The 21,506-nt window shown below is 37.0% G+C and overlaps 1 protein-coding gene across 4 annotated transcripts in view; it reads left to right on the forward strand.

Annotated features, from left to right (window-relative positions):
* Window positions 1-21,506, forward strand: part of KLHL4 (kelch like family member 4) — a 99,260-nt gene that overhangs the window by 31,739 nt on the left and 46,015 nt on the right. Inside the window, exon 2 of one of the 4 annotated variants that reach the window (XM_080365213.1) lies at window positions 20,209-20,608. The exons of 2 other annotated variants lie outside the window; for them this stretch is intronic. In XM_080365213.1, coding sequence (XP_080221339.1) covers window positions 20,571-20,608 — 38 coding nt within the window. In that variant the 5' untranslated portion in view covers window positions 20,209-20,570. Of the gene's footprint in view, window positions 1-10; window positions 20,609-21,506 lie in introns of those variants that run through there. One more of the 4 variants, XM_080365210.1, reaches the window with a different exon arrangement.

Here is a 21,506-nt window from a genome sequence, read left to right on the forward strand (position 1 = left end):
AAACTTTTCACCAAAATTTTTAGATCACTGAGATCTGTTTCCTGCAAAAAAATATAACTGGGACAAAAATCATAAAGCACAACAGGTCTGGCTGATTCATGCATAAAATATAAATCAGATTGCCTCACAAAATATTTTTAAAGAAGTATCTTTGTGAAATACCTTATTCTAGGTGGTTTATTATACAAATGCCATTGACTAAAAGCAGAATATCTGCTTTGTTTCATCTCTTTCTGCACTAAGTGCATGCATTATTATTATATATGCTTTCCTAAAGCAACCTGAATCTCCTTCATCAGCTATTAACCGCCCCTCCCCTGCCCCCATCTTTTAAACCACTCAAATCATAAACCTCCCTGATTCTCTGTTGTGCTATGCTTTACACAGAGGTCTTGTACTTCCTATAATTATATGTCTGCACATTTCAAATGTGTTTTTTGTTAACAGATTATGGCAACATATTTGAATCTTTAGAGGAAAGTTCAAGGATAATGTTCCAAACACACAAGCAATATGAAAGAAGACTTTTTAAAACTCACATTTTTCCTCAGCAGTAAATTTTAGAAATTATCCTGACTTTAATACCTTAGTAAAAATCTTATATACTTATAAATTCTAATGACATAGTGGTATCCACAAGTTTCAGTGCTTCCTGCAAATTTTTGAGCATGCAAGAGCTTTATAGATTTAGATCAGAGAGGAAATGACTTCAAACCTCCCAGAATATATTCTGGACTTCAAGTGAAAAAGTCCCTGCAGCATCATTTTAACAATTAATTTGAGAAAAGAGATCAGTAGAAATTTTAGCAGTTTCATTCACAGCTTTTCAAAGCAAAATAAAGTTCACCCTATCCCATAACAGAGCTAAAATTGTGGCATTTTAGAAAATTCTCTCATTACTGATGTAATCAGCTGCCAATGTCACACTGACATTGTACATCACTTATTTTTTTATTTTTCTTTAACAAATACACAGAAATCATACACAATACATTAATACTGAAGAAAGACATATTTGCCAAAGGAAACAAATATCTTCTAACTTTGGAGATGCTATGTACAAGTTTAACATGAAAGTAGATCATTTATTTGCTAATAAGAGCATGAAATAATAGCTACTTTACTTTTGTGGTCTTGATCATAAGATGGCGAAAATACATCTCGGAACCACTACAGCTATCCTTAATGTGGTTAGCTATCTACTGGAATCATTTGAATAGCTGATGGAAACACACAAAACTTCTGAGGATCTGCTCTTGTACAGCTAAGACTGAGTAAATCAGGGTGTTTACAGAGCTGTTTCCCATTGGCATCAGCCATCTATGAAAGCACATGCACAGCCTGACAAGCTTGCATGACATTCTTCTATTTGACTAAAAAATGACTGAACGCGTGTTTTTTATAAGGGGAGATATTTACCCAGATGAATTTACTGGCAACAAATTTTTCTGAAATACAAAAGGATATCAGGCAAATATACACTAGTCAAAGAAAAGTGATGTAAAATTCTTCGAGTACCTTATTTTAAGAGTGAAAATTAGGTAGCTTAACAGTTACACTAATCTGTTTGGATCCATTGCATTATTTTCCAGTAAATCAAATACTGCCTGCCCCCAAACCTTTCCACTAAAGTCACCTTACCCAAAGCCATGATGAAAGCATACTGATGGGACAGATATATTGCATTACTGTCTTTGGGGATTTTCTTCTACTCAGGTGTGTATTCTTGCTAGGTGTTGGTTACACAGTAAAGCAGAATAGAGGAGGATTGGCTTTGGCATGTAAATGTGCACTGGGGGCATGGAAACCTTTTGGTATAGTCAATATGTTATCTTTTCCAAAGTACTTCCTTCTAGGATGATACACATATACAAACGAGGACAGTGGTCAGGCCAAATTAATTATGAATCAATCTGCTTTGTGGTCCCTGCTTTAATGAGAGAAGAGTCATGGAGACCAAAAGGATAATTTATATATTGTAGAGCAAAGACAATAGCACATTACTTTTCTAAGAAATCATAAGATTTCTGAAGAGGTTCTTAGAGCCTTAGATCAAAGATACTGAAAAACACCCAGCATGTATTATCATTGTAACTTTTAGACCAATACTGTGATATTTTTGGCAGAAAAATCCCAGAGTTTTAGACATATTGCTTTTGCTTATTAGGAACTGAGTTATGTCTTATCTGTGGCTGCACAGACCCGCAGACCTGATTTTGTACCTGTACAAGACCAGTGAGAAATTGAAATCTACCCCAAATACTTAAAAGTAACAGCAAGTATATGAAGTATCTTGTTACCTTTACCATTATGGCTGATAAAACAGAGCAAAATTGTTCTATAGTTGTTGAGTACATGGTAAGCTTACTTCTCTCCATCCAAAAATGTTTTCACAACTGTGTGTAAGTAATGAGAGCTGCACTGTAAACTAGCCAAGAAAGCAAGTGTGAGAATTACAGCTTTGTAGCACAGCTTCAGTAGAACAAATAATCACTTGAAACTGTGTATCCCTGACATTTTAAAATACTGTACGACATTTGTAAACCAACAGTCCCGACCATGCGATTAAAAAATAAGACATTTGGCAAGATGTATGGGTTGGGGACAACCCACTGAAACCTAATAGGTTTTTGACAGGACTGGAAAAGAATGGAGCCAACATAATGACTACAGTGGTGGACCATATAATTTCCTGACTAAGGAATTTGACAAAAAGTTTTTATATTACATTTATTTGCTTTAAAAACAAGCAATTCAGGAGACTGTCTCAGACTCCAAATGGAATTATTTATATTAGTTAGGCTATTAATGGAACTGAGTGGATTACATAACACAGGAATTTCCATATAGTTGTGTTCCTATTCTTCTGCTAAACTGAAGAGGTGGGAAATGTGCACTTAGCCTAAGGGGTAAACAATATAGGGAAAAAAAGGACTTTGAGGAAAAACAGGAAGATCAAGAAAATAAAAGAATAAAATATAATGCCTTGAGCCAAAAAAAAATGAAGTAAGGAAAGAGTTTAATCATGCTATGTAATTCAGTACTGAAGTCTTTATAGGAATGACAGAACAGCTGTGCACATAAGAAAGAAAAAAAAGAATGTTTAGTTTGCAGTTAAAGAAAGCTAGCCTGTTGATAGAAAATGTTACTTCAATGCTGTCTCTTTTACAGAGAAATGGGTGATCTATTTCAATTACTTTAAAGCTTCCTAAAAAGAACACAATGTAAGGACAATTTTGCACTGACCTGGCCTAGGTGCCTGAGATCTTCCTATTTCAGGTTACCTCATTAAAAATTGAGATTGCAGCTCTGATCTATTTTACATCATTTTACACTGCTGACAGAGTATTTTAAACAGGCTTCAACAAAGAATCTGATAATTTTTTCATTTCTTTTTTCCAAGCATATTTTTTTAATTCTTGGTCTAAAATTATTTCAAATCTGTGTCTCTCAGCCCCCAGGAGGGCACATACAACATTCCTAATGGGGCTCGTTTCCACTAGGCAGAGCCTGTTTGCATGGTGATAACTTCAGGTACCACACAAACTGTGTCCAATGGCTTGAAAAGTCTCTGAATTCTGCCGCTAAAACCCACATCCCTCTTTCTGAAAGACTCAGCTGAGATGTGTCCTGCACTGCAAAGCTCTCCATAGGTGTTAAGTGCTAATTGACAAAACCTGAGCTGAGCTGAGTAGCAGCAGCAGTTGATGAACACTAATTAAAATTTGTAAAGACTAGGACAGACTATTAGTTTTGCCTCAATCCCTCTTTAATTCTGTATTTTGCTGCTTCTTATCGGTATCACGTGGTATTATGTGTGAATAACGTCTCAAACAGTTCTGTGCACAGCTATAAAAACAGTGACACAAAGTAAAGCCGATCCTTAAATATCATAGTGGCACCAAGTAAAACTACTAGTTCCTACATGTTGAGAATTCAAATGCTGCATTTGTTCTAAATATATTCTTCTTTGTCCTGCTCAAACACAGCCAGGCAATGAGCTTGCAGTTTGGTTTTCAGGAGGCAATGCCCTGCAATAAAGCCTTCACAGAGTTTCTAGCATGTATAGCTCAGGGTGCAGCTCTTCCGCTGTTCAGCTCTCAGTCTTGCAAAAGCTGATTTGTGTGTCTATCTTAATGAGTTAACTACATGTTGGCAAAGCATGTCGTTTGCTATAGGTAGATGTTTTTGCAGGATTCAAGAAGCCTCTTTTCCTTGCTTCCTGTGGAGGGGGAGCAAGGCCGTTACACACCTGCTGCAATGAAGGGCAAGAAACTGAGATGCTGTGTTTCTGCCTCATTTAGGCTCTTGATAAGGAACACTCTCAATGGTGAAGAGCCCAAGATCCTTTCCAAAGGTGTGCCTCTGAACAGTCCCCAGGACAGGGCCCACACTGACCCCAGCACTGAGGAGTCACTTCTCCGCAGCATTGCTGCACAGCAGGGCCTTCCCTCCTGCCCCGCTTTGTGCTCCAACTATTGCAGTTATTTCAGGGAACAAAAAATACCAATATTCTTCTTTTCACCTTCCCTGCCAAGTTTCTATTTCTGTCATCTTCCCCAGGCTCCCCACAGAGCTTCCCCCCACCCCAGCGCCATCAGGGAGGGCTCTGCGGCCTGTCCCCTCGGGGCCACCCACCGAGGCTGCCTCAGTGGCCCCGGCTCTCTCAGGCAGGCTAACGAGAAGGGCCGCATGAACCAGAGGCCTCTGCTGGGCCGCAGCCCCTGGCCCTGCCTATGCCCAGCCAGCTGCTCCCAGCTGCAGGGCCCCGCAGGCTCCAGCCGCACGGCCTCGGGGCGCTGGCGGGGCAGGGGACCGGGTAATGTCGAACCCAGATGTGTGACAAAAGCTAAAAGGGGCAAACCTGGCGTCGTATGTCATATATGGCGAGAGCAAGTTGGGTACCGACCAAAGAGTCTTACCAAAAGGGAACCAGAAAGTATCAGGAAGGTGTGATTTCTCCTGAAGGATGCTGAGGCAGTGGGCTGGCTTTGTGCTTCCTTTACTGAAGGAGGAGGAAAAATATGTCCAAATGTTTGCAACATGTTATTAATTGCAGAATTTGTGTAATGTACACAGAATCCAAAACTCTGTTGTGTGATAACATAATGAGAGAAGAACTATAATTCTTCAGAACTCTCAAATTCAATTAATTTAGGTTAGAAAAGATCTGTAAGATCATTTAGTCTAACCATAATCCAAAGATCTGTGCCAAAAAGAATAGAATAGAATTCTAAATATCTAAAAGTGGACTGGATAAGAAAATATGTCATTGTCATCTGTAGAAAGCTCAGCTATACATCTTGAAGCACTCGATTAAAGTCTGCAATCTTCACATAGTTGAAAAACACATCAGAAGATCCACCATCACATAACATAAATATGCTTAATAAACTTAAAATAGCTTACTGTCTGAAATAAACTACTTTGCAAGATATTGGGGGGAAAACTTATTTGTTTCTGAAGGAAGGATGTTCTGAATGGAAAGCTGATACGCAACACATTACAACAAATCATTGAGGTACTCAACAGACTGCGTAGTAGCTTGTTTTATAAAAATGATATTGTCTTTGTTATAAAAAGGATCTCTTATTTTTGGAAATTTTTTTGTACAAAACTTTTGGGTTAGTGCAACAGATACATTAATTGAAGTTAACCAATACAGACTGTATATATTTAAATCTTAAATGTAAATTAGAAGTTGCTCTGTGCAAGTGAATTTACTTGCCTCCATTTTCAGACATAAACTATTGTAAGAATGAGACTTACATGAGTTGAACTTTACTTCCAGAAACACTGAATATCTTAGATTCACCCCAGTTCAGTATTGAGTGTAAGAGTACTGCCAAAGAATTTAAAATGCACTCAGGTCATCAATTTGATTATTAGCTGTATTTTTTATTTTTTATTTTATTTTTTTTTAACAAGCTTTCCTTCACTAGGCCTTAATTGATACTCCTGGAATAAAATACCTAAAAAACCCAACCAAAGTAGAATTAACAAGTTTCTTCAACATTTAATGCTTCATATGAATGTATTATAAGCATATAATTATATATATAAAAAACCTAAAAAGTAAAATAAAACAGAGAAAATAATTTCAACATTGTACAAAAATTTTTGTGCAGTTAATGAAAATATTGACAAAAATAAGATACTTAAGTTAAAGAATTCTCCACTGTAGTACCAGGTGAAAAGGCAACTATTTTTGCAGGTTGTTGCAGAAAGGAAATAATTCTTATACTGGTGTAAAAAACAGGCAGAGTAATCTTGATCTTTTTACTAAAGCTTCTTGGACTTCATCAAGTCCATGAAAAGAATATAAAGATCCTAATATATAAATGTTGTGAATCACACAACAGCTTTTTAGAATTTCTGTATTGCTTTCTTTAGAAGATAAAATATGTATTATTTTCAAGAGGACTATATGTCCTAGTAATACAGTAATGCCTTTTCTGTGGCATGTACTTGCTGTTATGTGAGAGGTCTGCAAGCCAGAATGATTAGACTGTGTCAGGCAGAAAAACAATGAGGTGTGTTCCAGCATACAGAAAGCAATTTCAGAGGGAAAAAAATACCTAAATGGATTAGCAAGAAGGAGTTATTAAGTAAGAAGAAGCAAATAGCTTTTCTTTTCCCACTGGTTTCTCCCATAACATTTTCATTAACATGAAACATAACATTATGAAATAAAGCATTAAAAAAAATCAGCAGCTAACAGTGATTAAGAAGCAATCATGTGTCAAAGCCTTTTCTGTATGTTTCAAGGTAAGCTTGTATTTTAAAGCATTTGGAATTTCATAGGGATGTTTTTTCCTGTGATCATTAATTCCACATTAACACCACCACAATTACAGACTTTGTTCTTTAAAGTCAATCGTATTTTACATTAAAATGGTGATAGCATTCCTAAGTGTTCACTGCATCAAGAAAGTGTGAAGCCATCAGCTACTCACTAACAAGAGGTATTATCAGAAACTTCATTTAGGAAACTCAGTAAGCCAAAATGCCAAACTGTCACTCTGTGTCAAGTATGCATTCTAAAATGTGTTCTAAAGCAAAGCAAAAGTACCTTATGACCCCTGCTGTTAAAACTGAGACTTCAAAACTATTTGATGTAAACAGCCTTTTAAACTGACATAATCAACCAAGAGCATCTCTTGTTTGTGGCATATGCTAAACTATATGAGTTAGATATTACCAATTTATTTCAGCAGAAGTTTAATTTCAGGAGGCTTGCTAGGCTTAATTTCTTCTAGAACAGCTCTCTGGTAGTTTATTTGCAATATGGTTTAATTTATTACAACAGAGCTCTCTTTGCTATAGAATTTCTATTGTTAATGTATGCAGCTGCAAGTATTTTCCTTAATTGAAGAGAAAAGGGCTACCTTCCATTGCCAAATCTCATCAGTATACATATATCCATCAAATACGGGTATTTCTGTTCTGCATCCATTTGTACAGTCCGTCAATGGACCTTGCAGGAAATGGTGCTACCTGACACTATCACAGAGGTACCAGAAATTCCTGCTGACCGGTACAGTACTGTAGGATTGCTGTCTTCCAGGTATGGAGGATAGACTATCTGCATCTCAACTAAAACTGAGCTGGAAACTTAAAATGGAATTAAAGCTTTTGTCATAAGGACTCCTCGTCTGCAGCTTTTAGCACAGAAACTTGGATTGTTATACCTACAGATAATCTTCTCACGTCATTGATGTCTGGCATGGCACAGGTCACAGCGAAATTTGTGTTTAAGATTAAGAGATATAGGACTGGATCAAATAAGACTATTGATGAGGCTTTGAAAAAAATTAAAGACAGTCTAATCTACACTGAACCAAGAGATGCTATTCTCCATCACACCCCTGTTCTAGCCTGTAACTGGATTTTTCAACGATTTTATGCTAAATAATCAGACTTAATGTGCTGGCTTCTGTTTCTCTTTCAGCAGGCTGTATTTCTCTCTTCCTTTGGGAATCTGTCATTAATAGGCTTTGCCTCAGAATACTGTATGTTATATTCAGTAATCTGTGCTTTCTGGAGGTTTCCTGTTATTCTCTCCCTGAAATGTGCTATCACTTGAAAATTTGAATGTTTTTAGTACCTTTTTATTATTAATAAATATATGTGAAGATAAACCATACTGTATTTTACTATCAGTTCGTTGATTTTAATCTTATAATGCAGTAGTCATATGTACAACATCTATGTTTTTTCCCCAGAAAAATATGAAAACATTACTAAAAATTGCTTGCAAACCAAAATATACATGCCGAGCCTATCTATTCTAAAAATTGCAAACATGATTGAACCAAAGATTTTTGCATGAGGAAGATAGTACTTGAATGGTTTAAATATGGGTTTGTATTTTTATATTCTGGGCTAGCATCACAGAGTAAAAGTTCAGCCTCAAGGCATCTTGGCAGCTGAGAATAGCTAGATCCAGGCTGAACAACAATAGTAGTGAGATGTGGATCTCTATGGCTTTTTGTCAAAGTATAAATTGAGTTATTGTGTGCTTTTACAGGTGACATGGCCAAAACGATAGTATTGGGATGCTGGGAGACAGTTTGCTGGCAATATCTGTTTACAACACTTCAGATGAGCTTTGACTGTGATGTTTATAATCATATGATTTTAAAAAAGTATTCTGTCCCTTGCATTCTTATGACATCACCAAGGAGAGATCAGACATCTGGGAAAATTGGTAGGAAATCTGATGTCAACTGGGATGGAAACTGAAGGTAGAAAAGGTTGATGAATTATTAAGCTACAAAAACTCAACAGTAACAGCCTCAAAATTACTTACCTTGTAAAAAAATGCCATGCTTCCCTGTGTTAGAAGGCAAACCAGATGGTATACCAGAATACCTTGTTCCACACTTGTAGGTACAGCAAGCCAGTTTGTGTGAACTTGAATATGTGTCTATGTTCGGATCAATATGTGTGCTGGAGGTTAGAGAAGTCATTAAGGGAGACAGACTTGAAGTGACTACCTTGGACCTCTCAAACACCTGCTCCAAGTCAGGTCATTTTTGCATGAATAATCAAAAAGCTTTGTAACCTCTGATGTCAATGCTTCAGAGGACATGCATGGCCATGCATTCTAAGCATTTTTTATTGATGTATACAATGCCTTTCATGAGTTTCAGAAGAAATTTGTGGGACTAAAAACCAAATACATGTAAGGTTCATTACATCCTACACTGCACAGAAGTACAACTGCCTTGAAGACCTCCTCCTATCTTGGAATTAAAGACAGCATTTATTAGTTTTTAAGAGGCAATGAGCAAGACTCACATTCAAAAACTTACCAGAGAAGGCTGACCTTGGGAATAAACCTTTATTCTGTCAAGGCTTTGAGATGGCATATGATACAGCCCTATACTGACAAGTGTCGAATCTAAATACCAGGTTTTGTTGAGAGTATGCCAGATCTTTTCGATACTCTTTAATAGCCAATGATAACAATTGGTGGACAAATAAGGGTTGTTATTATCAGTGAATAAGAAGAAAATTCAGGTATTTTCTACATGAACATAACTATCATAATCGTTTTACAGTTATGGAATAGATGTCATCACATGCTAAGAATCAATGCTGGTTTCAACATGTTTGTTACATGTAATAAATGCAGGTTCCATCTACTGTGCTACTACTTACTAGGTAAGTAGTAGTCATCTTTTACTCAGCACTCATTAGACCACATACGGAATACTGCCAAGTTTGCACACTCCCTTCCCAACAGCACAAGAAAGATACTGATAAACTGAAGTGAGTTCACCAGAGGGTCACCAAGATGGTTAGGAGCTGAAGTACTCACCCAAAGATTAAAGTCTGAGGGAACAGGGATTGTTCAGTCTGCAGAAGACACAGTTTCAGCAGCCTCGCAGTGCTTACAGGAAGGTCATCAAGAGGGCTGAGCCAGGTCCTTCACAGAACATGTTAGCAGGAGGAAAGGTAACAGTCAGTGGGCATAAATTAAAACAAGGCAGGCTCAGACCAGTTATAAGAAAAACTTGTTTACTATTAGGACACTGGAATTGGTTTCCCAGAATTGTTCTGGTCTCCATCCTAGAGGTTTTCAAAATGAAAGCATATAAAAGCTTGAGTAACCTGCTCTGACCTCGTACCTTGCCCTGTGTTGATCAGAAGGTTGGGCTAGAAAGCTCCTGAGTTCCCTTCCAACCAGAATTATTCTGTGACACTATTGCAGAAAAAGGTAAAGATATGCTTTTCTGTGATACAGCCTATTATAGGTTTACATAATAACTATAGTGTTGTTTTGAGTATCTTCATAGCTCTCAGCACCACGTCTTCACAATCATGTTTTGTGGGTAATTTTTTTCCTTTTTGATTCAAATGATTAGTAAAAGAAAATAGTTTATGCCAATTCACATAGGAAGCAGTGTAGAGTTAAGCTGATAGTATCTACTGAAACAATGCAGATGTACTTGCATTTACTTCAGTTTCTATTTCTAATAATTTCTTTTGTAAATTGGAAACACTACCATCAGAAAGGACAATGTCATCTAAGTAAAATGGAATCAAAACATACAGCAACAGTTTGATTTTCACAGTATATACCTCAATTTCCAATTGCTTCGTTAGTATATTTTTCCCCCTAAGGAACAACATTTTACATGAACAGTAATGAAGACAAACTATATTTAGATCATAGCTGCCTACCAAATGTTCAAGGTTAATGCAATATGGGACTAACTAGTTCATTCATGCATTTTGCCAATGACTTGTTCAGATCTATTTTCTTACAATAGAAAGGATTGGCTTACTTCAAACTCTACCGAAAATACTCTTGCAGAAGGTAATTAAGGGCCAGTGACAGAAGAACAAATATTATTTGTTCTGGAGTACTTGAACTAGTAGAATACTTCAAGAATAAACAAAACCAAACAAACCTCCAAATAAAAAAGCAAAGAAACAAACAAACAACCACCCCAAAAAACCAAAACCAAAAATCAACAGACGTTTCCTGACTCCACGGTAGATGCATTAGGATTCATCTCTGCACTTATTCCTAGGACGTGTGACATCTGTGTGCTACTTGGGGTTAACAAGGGAAAAGGGCTGTTTCCTGCATTTCTAAAACTCAAGACATTTTTCCAAGTACTTTGTGCAGTTTCCCAAAAACAATTAAGTATAAAATAATCAGTTGTGCTGAAAACAAAAGCTTGCTGTCCCCTCACACTAAAAAGATGTGGCATGCTATATGGAGAGTTTAGTGATGTCAACACATTTCTTTTATGGATTCTCATTAACTACTAAGTAGCAGGGAGGGCTGGTTTTATTTGGTTTATTTTAGATGTCAACAGGGGCAACAAGGCATCTTACACAAACTGCATTAAGCAGGTCAAACTTGTGGTAATGTTTGGAATAAGAAATATTAGGTGCAAAACAAGTGCTGTAGCTTAAAAGATGAACTTTCAAGACACTGAGTTCTTACAGTAGGCAATTACTAGTAGACTAATGCTAGAAGTTACACTGAAACAGGTAGTAACTAGTGAGAAGTTCAAATGAATAAAGCTACTTGCTTGAAATCTTTTGTGACAAAGGATTTATAATCCTTGATGTGATATATTTATTATCTACTACACCTATGAAATGGATTATATTAGAATAATATAGAATACTTTTATTGAACCCTCTGCCCCAAAAGAAGAGAAACTATGTCACTATATCACTCCTGAACTGAACTTGGCTTACTGATGATGGCTTCTACTACCTCCTCAGTTCCTTGAGAGATTATCCTTACATTATTTGCAGTAGCTATATGGTTACATCATAGCGTATCACACAGTTACTTAACAGCTTTATGCTAATAACAAAAAAACTTGATTGTCAAGATCCCACTCTTACTTAATTTAGGAGCTTGCTTAGGATACAGTAACACTGTAAACATTAGTTTTAATCTATATAGTTTATATTGACTGTCTGTGAAGTGACAGATTGATTAGTACGTTGTTGATGTTAAAGCCATAAACGGTGCATGTCATGTTTATATCCAAGTTTCCTATTGATTTGTAACAGCATCTCTGTCATAATGTATTTTTATACTGTGTTCTCTGTTGGTAAATGACCCTACTCGTTGGCAGTAGGAAACATTGTAAAGAAATATTTTCCCTGCACGTCTTCTCTTTCTTTTTGGAAGTCCAGTTTAAGGTGCTGGGTTTTTTCCTGTTACAAATACAATGATTAGTTCTGTATTCAATTGTTTTGATTTTGCATAGAAGATATTTCATTTTGAATAGTTTTCCCAATTTTGGGTCATAAATATTTTCGTTCAACAAGATTAATTTAACAACATAATTTATTTTAAAATCTGTCAGAACTTCGAAGCAGAGACCTATCCAGTCAGACAAACAATACTCTTAAATAATTAAGGCTAGTATCTGCAGACTATGGAGTTTTGCTCATACTTATTAGTAAAAGTCAAAAACAGAGCAATAGGAATTTTTATAATGTCATACAGTAAAACAGCTGTTTCTGAGATGTGCAGAACAAAACATATCCCAGAAATGTAGTTTTATCCCTGAAAAGCAAACCAGTATTAAGTTTCAAATTTCACCTTGGAAATTTCGTAAGGATTTTCATCTTGAGTATACTTAAAGTTATTTTAAGACAAAAGTTTCTTGTCTAACCCACCTGGAGAAATGCATTCTTAGAAATGGGCTCTTAGAAAGTCAAAATGCACCTATGAGCTTTCTACTCTACATATGATAGTGTGCAAAGCACCATTTGTACATGCAGCACTACAGATTGCCTTTTGCTGGTTCTGCTAATCCTTCTTGATAGTTGGAAGTGTTACTTTTCATAAGGAGCAGATTTTCTGTAAGAGTAGTAGTTCTGTATAATTTCTCTTCATAAAAATTCCATGAGTTTATACACACGCTGTATCAAGAAAGTCTGCAGACTTCTTAAGTAGCCAGGGAAGGAGCTGAGGAAAACCGCCTGCAGCGTACCTCGTTCCAAACTCTCATACCAGCTGGCAGAGATTTAGAACAGTCACTGCTCCGGCAGAAGGGATGCAAGTGTGCAGAAGGGCTGTGTTACAGCTGTACCACATACCTGCAGATTAAAAAGATGGATGCTGCAAACTGGCAGCACATTTACAGTACCATTTTCCCTCTTAGTGCTGGACAGGGTGAGAATCACAGAATAGATTAGGCTGGAAGAGACCTCTGGAGGTCATCTGGTCTGTTGTAAACCTTCAGGGAAAAGATAAAAGTTAGAAAAGATTGTCTAAACTGAACAGTATATTTAACTGTTCAACACAATACCACTTAAATAGTGCTTTGGAAAATGCTATGTTCCTGTTTCTGAGATCTCTCAAATAAGGCATCCAGAATCAGTAATTATTTTGGAAAATTCTGGCCCTAACCCTTTGCCACCTTTCTTCATTATTCAAATCTGTTGGCATTTATCTTTTCTCTCTCATTTACCTCAGTCCCTGGCAGCAAAAACCATATATTTTGGGGGACTAAAAAGGTTCGTTAGCTTTGGCAACTGATATGATATTCTTGTATACAGCAGAAGAACAAATACGGTAAAAGGCTACTTTCCACACTCTCAATAAGTTCATACTCATTATTAACATTTTCTACCTCTTCCATCTTACAGTGTTGTATTTTTGTTCCTGATTCTACCAGTAGGTGATGAAATAATGTTACAATTGGCTTTTCTTGGGAACGACATTTAGAAAAATCAAGAAAAACATCTCAAATTTTACTAAATATTATAAAAATCAGTATGAAATATTTTTAATACTCCTTTGCATCTATCCATAGTTTTTCCACTTTTTTATATCTTGTTCTTGACCTGTGACAGGAGTTTCTTTTAAAGTCATGTGTTTGAGCTTACTTTTGCTGCACTAGTATCATCACTTTCAAGTCCTTGTTCACATCCTTCCCAGTTGGCTGTGAAGTGGCTATTTGCTATTTCACTCTAATATTCTGGTTTCATTTTGAGAGTGACAGTGTTCTTCCTGTTTAGCAAGATCTTAATCAGACTTATTTATACCAGGCTTACTTCTCACATTCTTTTTCCTTGGATCTTGTAGAAATGCTGTAATTTTTTCCAGTTTTGGCATACAGCTTTGTAGGTGGGTTGCAATCTGTAGTACAGTTTCCAGTTATTTGAGGAAGCAATTGCATTTAAATGTGTCAACACTTTCCCTTAAGTAGATCAACCCTACTGCCTCCTTTAGTAGGAAGTATCTAAAGCAACTGATTGTCTTAAGCTGATTTGCATTTGCTGGGATTCAAAGTTTTCTTTTAAAAAAAAGTTGAACTCTCCTGCAGATTTTAAATATAGCTATTTGTTTTGGGTTTTGTCTTGTTATTTTCCATTTAACTTTGACTTCTGTTAATGTTGGTGCTGTGCGATGCAGATGTTTCCGGGAACATCTCTTTTACAAAGGATGGACTAATGGGAATTCTCTTGAATATTTTCAAAACAGTGTAATAAAAACATTCAACTTCTTCTTTTTATCTGGCCTCATATGCGAGTACATAGGCTGAGTACACAAACTATGAAGACCCTGTAGAATACAGTGTTTGGGTAGGGAACGTACAGCTTTTTTACATAGGACTTTAGTTATCAAAAATCTGTACATATGTAAATCTTACTATGATGTTTTCTCTAAATGCAAGCACTGTAGAGTATACAGTATTGGTATGAGCTTGTATTAACTTGTCTTTCTAAAGAATGTAATGTCAGAGTAGACACCAAATATCTTGAAAAATATGAGGAACCATTCTTAACCTTCTGTGCTTAGCTTGCTTTTTTGATTGTCTCACTCAGCAGCTTTGTCCTATTTGGGTCAGTGAGCTTGGCATTGAAGACCTCTGGTCCAAAGCTATGCTTGACTTTTATCTAATAAAAAAAATCTGCTTTTTCTGGTCTGCTTCACATCCAGCAAGGATCTACTTCCTTAGCACTTGCTAGTAACCTAGCCCTTGCAATACTCCTGGTTTCAGAGTCTGCAAATTGTATCTTTCTTGAATTATTCTACGAGAAAGTTAGATGATTCCTTTTTATTATTCCTTGCAAGGCTTGTGGGAACAGAGATTTTTCTAATAGGCTTTTCATACATGAACTGAACGAACGGCTCAGGGCAAACAGAAAAAGAATAAGAAATCGTTTGCTATGTCTCTTTTGAGAGGAGAATAAACATTATGTTACTGCCTGAATATATTCCACTTGCTTAAATTCTCAAAAATTATTACTAAGTTATTAACTAGAAAATCCAGACCTTTTGAAATGTATTAGAAAACTCCTTACTGTAAAGTGTTTTGCTGGCAGATGAACATGGGCAGCAGCTGTAGCTAAAAGCAATTTTTGAAGCCTATTTTAAACATGGTTTATGACGGAAAGAAAATTCTCAATTTCTTCTTACAAGTAGTTTATGACAAAAGTAATTTTATCATTTACTAATTCAAATATTGTATAGGTATTTACACTTGTAATCTTAGTATTATTATAAACATCTATTTAGACTCTTACTATTAAGACCTTTCAGATTATCTAGTAGTTCAACAAGTTTATAAAAACCTTTTAAAATAATGCCAGATTTCCCTCTAGATGCCTGCCTACCATCATATTTAGTGCAATTTCCTAATCTGATCAAAGATCTTCCTCAAAAGCTCATACCCATTGAATCGAATGGAGGTTTTTCAGAGACTAGAGGCTTCTTTTTTCCTCAGAGTACCAGCAAGCCTCCCGTGGGATGAGCAATTTGATACCCTCCCCAACTGCAGGCAGTGATACCGAGCTGTTTTGCTACCAAACAGGAGTTAAGGTTTCTAGAAATGTATCTCTTTTTCATAACTGACAACCACATTATTTTTACTTGGCTCTACTCATTAGATAAACATCTCAAAGACTCCCTGGCATGTCACACAGGCAGAGGATAACAGGTAGGAAGGGACCTCTGGAGCTCATCTAGTCCAACCACGCGCTCATAGCCAGTTCAGTCACAGCAGTTTCACAGCACCAAGTCCTTTTGCCATCTCACTTTCTGTGAGGAAAGAGATGTCACAGCATCTCTTGGCAGCTTCTTCCCACCTGCTTGATCACCCTTATGAGCAGCAAGTTTTCCTTATATTTGATCAGATTTCCCCATCTACCAACACATGCCTGTTGCCTCTAGGCCTGTCACCAGCACCTCTCAAACAGCCCGGCTTTGCCTTCTCTGCGCGCTCCCACTAGGGGCCTGAGGGCAGCAATAAGCGGCCCCGAGCTTTGTCTTCAGAAGGCTGCACAAATCATATTCTAGCAGTCTTCCCTCATCCATCATGTTCCAGCTGCCTGACCTTCTTGATGGCCCTGGATAGACTTGCTGTAGCTCTAGAAAATTCTGTTCTTTAGAAATTTACAACCGGGGGGGGGGGGGGGGGGGAAGTCTCCATGGTGGATATTTGTCTAAATGACACCAAACATATTACATTGGAATGGTAATAACAGAAAAATCATATCTTTTCACATTTAGATGTTTGAACCCAGCCAGAGATACACTGAAAAACGTGTTAGAGATTTATAAAGGAATTGTCAAGAAGTAAACACATTGTGTTCAATTTCAAGGAATCTTGCTTTTCCCACCAGAAGATAGATCTAAATGATTATAAGCAGGTATGTGGCATATATATGTATAAACAAGGTGCAGCTTTATGCCACACACCTGCTTCTAATCATTTCAGGCCTGAAGTTTTGGATTATCAAATCACTTACACTGCCCTAGTACAGCAAATTGAAATTTTAGCTAGAATGGTAACAAGCTGTGTGAAAAATAATCTACTTATGCGCTACCTGAAACATATTCTGTGCTGACTCAAGCTGATTTCTTGAGCAAGGCAGTCTCTTCAGCAAATGTCCAGTTTTACTATTTTAATTTTAGCTAGATACACTGTGAAAACCTGTACTGAGTTAGTAGGAAACAGAGTAATTCACAAACAGAAATACTGTTTGCACAGTTCAAGTAAAATTCAAGGAATATGCTTTTGATGATAGCTTGGAGTAAAGGATGACTTCTGCAAAACAGATTTAAGGAAAGCAAACCAACAGAAGCTTTGTGACATGATAAAAAAATATGGACATGGTAAAAAAAAATAAATGTATCAGAGATGTTGCCAAGAGGAGCTGACAGAGCTGCTGAGATAGCTCAATGACCTGATTAAGATAGTAGCAAGAAGCCATGTTCTCTGTCCACCTTTACAAGATTTTATATAAATTATTTTATTAACTTGGTATGTAGAGATATACCTCCTTAAATTAGACCTCAGGCTGCCATGTAGGCAATCCTGAGGAATATATATATATAGATACCACTAGGTCTTATTACTTTTATGACATTGAAAATAGTAACACCCATAGGCATGCAGACTGAAATGGAAAAGTGAAGAAACATTAAATTAAATATTACATAGCTGTAATGCAAGAAAAAATATCTGAAACATTTGGCTCTGCAGAAAATGTCAGATTGTTATAAATGCTTCATCATTTAGGTGTGAAAACGTCTTACACTGAGTAAGAGAGATTACTGTATGTCCAGAAGTCAATGGCCAGCATTTTCATTTATTCATTCATTCCCTACAAATTTCTGAAATTTGGGAGCAACTTCTTTATTAGCCTATATTCTCAACAAGCTTAAATTGAAACCCTGTATTAAAATCACAAACAGGCCTTTATAAACCTCTTCTTAATATAACATCTTAGAAGTTGAACAAGTTTTCTAGTTTCTATCCATTCCAATAACACAGAAAATGAAGTCTTTTAAAAATATGTTCCTTTAAGAACACTTACAGCCTGATATTCTAACACAGCAATCCTTCTTCTATTTCATTCTCAAGTAAATATTACAGAATACAATCCATCTTAATGAAGCACTGCTAAACAGAATATTACTTTTATAGGGAAGCTGCACTGATTTGGGATGGCCATACATGACAGTGTGGCAGTCTTTGCTGTTGTGTAAATCCCAGCACTGGGAAGGGCAGCGGCAGAGCAGGGTGGTTCTTGCAGCAGAGCTGCTGGGACCCTGAGCCTGGTGCCTGAGCGTAAGGCAGCCCTTGCTGGATATCACTCGTGACTTTTAACTGAAGCAGCCAGGGCACACACAGGTTCCAACAACTGCTGCAAGAACAGTAGCCCGTAGCAGAGGACCAAGGTCAGCGACAGGAGCAATTACGCCAAAGCACTGCAGTAAGGCTTGCTAGGGCTTGTACTTTAGCTCCCACTAATACTTCATTTTTCCCTATAAGAAAAGGCTCTTTACCTGCAACCAAGTTTTTCTTGTTCTGTCTGTCATAGACATTTATCCTACTATCAAAGCCACATACTAACGTACATTTTATTGCCATAGCTCAGCCTCAATGCTCTATATAGCAATAAACATGCATTGGCTAGGTCTGTCAAATATCTTTCCTCAGCTCCTTCCTTTCTGCCTTTTACAGCCATTTCTCATAGGTTTTCTTTGTACGGTCTTTTCTGTCCCTCTATGTATCTAAATAGTATAATACCTTTCAACTATTTTACTGCTCTTCACTTGTCCTGTAATTTCTCTCACATACATCCAGTCCATGATACTGCATATCATTTGCTTGAATACCAGGAACAGGACAGGAGCTTGACAGCCCAGTATGAAGGTGGATGATTTCTCAGTCCTGTCCCCTCATTTTGCTTTTTCTTTTCGAAACTGTACTTCATTATTTCTCTGTTTGCATTGTATGCAGCCAAACAAACAAACAAACAAAAAAAAACAAAAAAAAAAAAAGCAAAGCAGGCTTTAGTATTTGAAGATTCAACATCCCATCAGTCCCATCAGTAGAGTTTAGGAAAAAAAGAAGAAAAAATGACAATACAGAGAGAGAAAAAGGAGGTTAAAATGGGAAGGTCTGAAGAGGAGATGTAAGATGTGTTGGAGAGGGGTACCCTCATATAGTTGTGAATCCTGTTTTGCTGACTCTGTGTTACAGCCTTTTTTATTTCTGCACAATGCTTACATGATCCTGTATAGATCATCAGTAGCAAACTGTGCAGAATATAACATAAGAAAAAATAATCCAGTCCACTTGATTATTTTCAATTTGCACATGAAAACATTCTGTGTACATTGTATCAAAACACACAGGGAACAGTTCTCATGATCCTGCCTATTAATGAATGGATGGCATTGGATATATTTAATCTATTAAATTTGTTGAAAACATGTTACAGTGTACACTACCAAAAGAAAGGTGTTTTCTAAAAAAAAAGAAAAAAAACCCAACCCCCACTCATTTCACCATCCGTGAGAAATTAAGAGCAGGATGGCAGAGGGTGTTTACACAGGCACTTAGCCAGGAAACACTGTGTTTTCCACAGATACAGTCGTTCAGGGAGCACATCTCTGATTTTCATGAGCTTCCTCCCTCTGTTCTCATACTCCTGTAATTATATCAAGAAATTTATCTGTAGGTGAGAAAATACATACAGTTCTGCACAGTGTATTCTAATGCTGCCTCTTTCCTTTAGGTAAGTGCTACCACACTGAGGCCATTTGTAGGAATTTTACACAGCAAGATAAACAAATGCAAACAGCTTAAGGAAACACACGAACTGCAGGATAGTTTCACAGTGAATCGTTACCAAAAATCTCTGTAAGACAACTGTAAAAGAATTCTCAATAAATCTTCTGTGAAATGCAGCATTGCTTGTTAGCAGGCTTGATGGAAAACCTCGTGAGATAGAAAGTCTTGTCACTTTATTTGTATGTGCTTTCCTGCATCTTAACTTGCAGCTTCGGATCCCTTAGGATCATGTGAGGCTCGGTTATATATTAGAGAGCTGTGCTATAGTGCTGTGAGTGTGTAAGCCTAGCAGCTGGGTAGTGTTATGGTTGCTGCTTTCCTGTGCTAAGCTGATTTACTTGTTTAAGGTCTGACCTCATCATCCTGTCAGTATGGATTCCCACCTATACAGTTAGCAGCAGCTTAGCATCGGCTTGAAGAGCTTGCAGTATATTAATCAGAAGAGAGAGGGAGAGAGCTACCGGTATTTGTTCTTTTGTTGTCTTTTCTTAAGAAGAGGAGTTGAAACACAAGAGATAAAGAATCCATTTCCTTTCTAAAAGAATAGGCTTTTGTCTTTTTTTTTTTTTTTTTTTTTTTTTTTTCCCTTTCCTGAAAAAAATGTCCGTATCTGGAAAGAAAGAGTTTGATGTGAAGCAGATCCTGAGGCTCCGCTGGAGGTGGTTCAGTCACCCCTCGCAAGGCTCCACAGGCACGGGGGGCTGCCATCAGCAGGAAGGATATGAGCACAGAGGGACACCGGTTCAGAACAGGTTGAAGAACCACTCTCGGGACAGAAATGGGCTGAAGAAAAACAGCAGTCCTGTCCACCACAATATACTGGCACCCGTGCCAGGTCCGACCCCAGTGCACCACCGATCTATTCAAACCTGGCATCAACAAAATCTCATAGAACAGCTTCGATCAAATGAGGATATTTCCAAAACAAGCTCAGAGGAAAACTGTGTCAAAGAAGATTCAAGTAAAAACACACAGGAGTTGCAGATGATCACAGAAGAAAATTCAGATGAATCTGCAGAGAGGTAGGAGTTTTAAAGTCTGCACTTAGAAAGCCCTACTTCTATACAAGTTAATCACTAAAACTGTCTTCTTTTTTTTTTTTTTTTTAACCAATGTTCCTGACTGCGTTAGTCTCACTTTATATAGGTACACACCCACACTCAAATGAATAGGAACACATTCACATTTAAAAAATGAACAGGAACATTGTCATGAAATTTTGATCTTTGCTTAAGATACATAACTATTCCATAAAAATAAAATCTGTCAGTTGGTCAGATTTTCTCTATTACAATTTACAGCATATTAATTTTTTTGTCTTGATTTATTATGTTGAAATGCAATGAAAAAATGAGCCTTCTAAAATATTGTCCTCATTCTGACTTTATCAATGGGTGCAACTCTGACAAATGGGAACAGCTGGAGGTGCACAGTCTGTGTGGTTGCCATCGAGCTGTCAAATTTCTCACTGCTTATTTTTACTGCCTTCTTGACAAGTATAATTAACCTTGAACTAAGTGGAAAGGAAGCATCATTACTTGCTTTTTTAAAAAGGTTTGTTTGGAATCACTTTCACAGTTTCTTTAGTATACTAAGAAAAATACTTTCTGCAAGGTCAGCCGAAAAAACATTACAGCTATGAGACCTTAAAGATATAAGCACAATGAAAGAGCTATTTTTAAGGTGTTAATACCCAGAAGAAAATGTTAATACCACTTATTTGACCAAGTAAGCTTTTTACTTTTGTTATGGGGTTTTGTTTGTGGGTTTTATTGTTGTTTTTTTTCTTAAGACTGATTTCAGTGTTATTAGTTCATACAGCAACAATTTTGCCTTACCTTTACCCCACCTTGGACTCAAATTATGCATTTATAATGTGATTATTTGCACCATTTGTTGAGATTGCCATTAGTCTTTGGG

The sequence above is a fragment of the Falco punctatus genome, assembly GCF_963210335.1.
Source record: "Falco punctatus genome assembly, chromosome: 15".
NCBI lineage: Eukaryota > Metazoa > Chordata > Aves > Falconiformes > Falconidae > Falco > Falco punctatus.